Raw genomic sequence first — 2822 nt, 5'->3', positions numbered from 1 at the left:
TGGGGCCAGGGGGTGGGCAGGGCCCCTGGGAATTCTGGGTAATGGACTGGGGCCAGGGGGATGGGCAGGGCCCCAGGGGATTCTGGGTAACGGGCTGGGGCCATGGGGTGGGCAGGGCCCTGGGGAATTCTGGGTAATGGGCTGGGGCCAGGGGGATGCGCAGAGCCCCAGGGGATTCTGGGTAATGTTCTGGGGCCATGGGATGGGGCCATGGGGTGGGCAGGGCCCTGGGGGATTCTGGGTAACAGGCTGGGGCCAGGGGGATGGGCAGGGCCCCGGGGGATTCTGGGTAATGGGCTGAGGCTATAGGAGTGGTATCCTTTAAAAAGTGGAAGTTAAATCCTAGTGAGAAAAATAGAAAGGAGCATACACTCTGGCAAATTAAGTGTAAATATACAATTAGGAAGGCCAAAAAAGAATTTGAGGAACAGTTAGCCAAAGCCTCAGCCCTGGTCTACACTAGGAGTTGAGGTCAAATTTAGCAGCATTAAATCGATTTAACCCTGCACCCGTCCACATGACAAAGCCCTTTTTTCGACTTAAAGGGCTCTTAAAATCAATTTCCTTACTCCACCCCCAACAAGGGGATTAGCGCTGAAATTGGCCTTGCTGGGTCGAATTTGGGGTACTGTGGACACAATTAGACGGTATTGGCCTCCGGGAGCTATCCCAGAGTGCTCCATTGTGACCGCTCTGGACAGCACTCTCAACTCAGATGCACTGGCCAGGTAGACAGGAAAAGGCCCGCGAATTTTTGAATTTCAATTTCGTGTTTGGCCAGCTTGGCAAGCTGCAGGTGACCATGCAGAGCTCATCAGCAGAGGTGACCATGATGGAGTCCCAGAATCGCAAAAGAGCTCCAGCATGGACTGATCGGGAGGTACGGGATCTGATCGCTGTACGGGGAGAGGAATCCGTGCTATCAGAACTATGTTCCAGTTTTTGAAATGCCAAAACATTTGTCAAAATCTCCCAGGGCATGAAGGACAGAGGCCATAACAGGGACCCGAAGCAGTGCCGCGTGAAACTTAAGGAGCTGAGGCAAGCCTACCAGAAAACCAGAGAGGCGAACGGCCACTCCGGGTCAGAGCCCAAAACATGCCACTTCTATGATGAGCTGCATGCCATTTTAGGGGGTTCAGCCACCACTACCCCAGCCGTGTTGTTTGATTCCTTCAATGGAGATGGAGGCAACATGAAAGCAGGTTTTGGAGACGAGGAAGATGATGATGAGGTTGTAGATAGCTCACAGCAAGCAAGCAGAGAAACCAGTTTTCCCAACAGCCAGGAACTGTTTCTCACCCTGGACCTGGAGCCAGTACCCCCCGGACCCACCCAAGGCTGCATCCCGGACCCGCCAGGCGGAGAGGGGACCTCTGGTGAGTGTACCTTTTAAAATACTATACATGGTTTAAAAGCAAGCATGTTTAATGATTAATTTGTCCTGGCATTCGCGGCTCTCCTGGATGTACTCCCAAAACCTTTGCAAAAGGTTTCTGGGGAGGGCAGCCTTATTCCATCCACCATGGTAGGACACTTTACCACTCCAGGCCAGTAGCACATACTTGGGAATCATTGTAGAACAAAGTATTGCAGTGTATGTTTTCTGGCGTTCAAACAACATCCATTCTTTATCTCTCTGTGTTATCCTCAGGAGAGTGATATCATTCATGCTCACCTGGTTGAAATAGAGTGCTTCTCTTAAGGGGACATTCAGAGGTGCCCGTTCCTGCTGGGCTGTTTGCCTGTGGCTGAACAGAAATGTTCCCCGCTGTTAGCCATGGGTAGGGGGGAGGGGAGAGGTGCTAGCCACGCACCGGGGAGGGGAGGCAACATGCGACCTTGGAACGAAAGCACATGTGCTATGTATGTAATGTTAACAGCAAGGTTTACCATGAAAGTGCACCCATTGTTCTATAAAATGTGCCTTTTTAAATACCACTGTCCCTTTTTTTTCTCCACCAGCTGCATGTGTTTCAAGGATCACAGGATCTTCTCCTTCCCAGAGGCTAGCGAAAATTAGAAGGCGAAAAAAACATACTCACGATGAAATGTTCTCTGAGCTTATGCTGTCCTCCCACACTGACAGAGCACAGACGAATGCATGGAGGCAGACAATGTCAGAATGCAGGAAAGCACAAAATGACCGGGAGGAGAGGTGGCGGGCTGAGGAGAGTAAGTGGTGGGCTGAAGAAAGGGCTGAAGCTGAAAGGTGGTGGCAGCGTGATGAGAGGAGGCAGGATTCAATGCTGAGGCTGCTGGAGGATCAAACCAATATGCTCCAGCATATGGCTGAGCTGCAGGAAAGGCAACAGGAGCACAGACCACCGCTACAGCCCCTGTGTAACCAACTGCCCTCCTCCCCAAGTTCCATAGCCTCCTCACCCAGACGCCCAAGAACGTGGAGCGGGGGCCTCCGGCCACCCAGCCGCTCCACCCCAGAGGATCGCCCAAGCAACAGAAGGCTGGCATTCAATAAGTTTTAAAGTTTTAAACTTTTAAAGTGCTGTGGGGCCTTGTTCTTCCCTCCTCCACCACCCCTCCTGGTGCTTCTCTCCTCCACCACCCCTCCTGGGCTACCTTGGTAGTTATCCCCCTATTTGTGTGATGAATTTATAAAGAATGCATGAATGTGAAGCAACAATGACTTTATTGCCTCTGCAAGCGGTGATCGAAGGGAGGAGGGGAGGGTGGTTAGCTTACAGGGAAGTAATGTGAACCAAGGGACGGGGGGTTTCATCAAGGAGAAACAACAGAACTTTCACACCGTAGCCTGGCCAGTCATGAAACTGGTTTTCAAAGCTTCTCTGATGCACACCGCG

The 2822-nt window shown here is 51.8% G+C and overlaps 1 protein-coding gene across 1 annotated transcript; it reads left to right on the top strand.

The window, feature by feature from the left end:
• Window positions 1-637: 637 nt before the first annotated feature.
• On the top strand, window positions 638-2618 carry LOC140903659 (uncharacterized). The gene is made up of 2 exons (XM_073325289.1): window positions 638-1379; window positions 1966-2618. The coding sequence occupies exons 1-2, from the start codon at window positions 980-982 to the stop codon at window positions 2484-2486; spliced, it is 921 nt and encodes a 306-aa protein (XP_073181390.1). The 5' UTR covers window positions 638-979; the 3' UTR covers window positions 2487-2618.
• The last annotated feature ends 204 nt before the right edge of the window (window positions 2619-2822 follow it).

The sequence above is a fragment of the Lepidochelys kempii genome, chromosome 26 (genome assembly GCF_965140265.1).
Source record: "Lepidochelys kempii isolate rLepKem1 chromosome 26, rLepKem1.hap2, whole genome shotgun sequence".
Lineage (NCBI taxonomy): Eukaryota > Metazoa > Chordata > Testudines > Cheloniidae > Lepidochelys > Lepidochelys kempii.
Note: the sequence above shows the minus strand (reverse complement) of the source record. Positions and strands in the feature narration are given on the sequence as shown.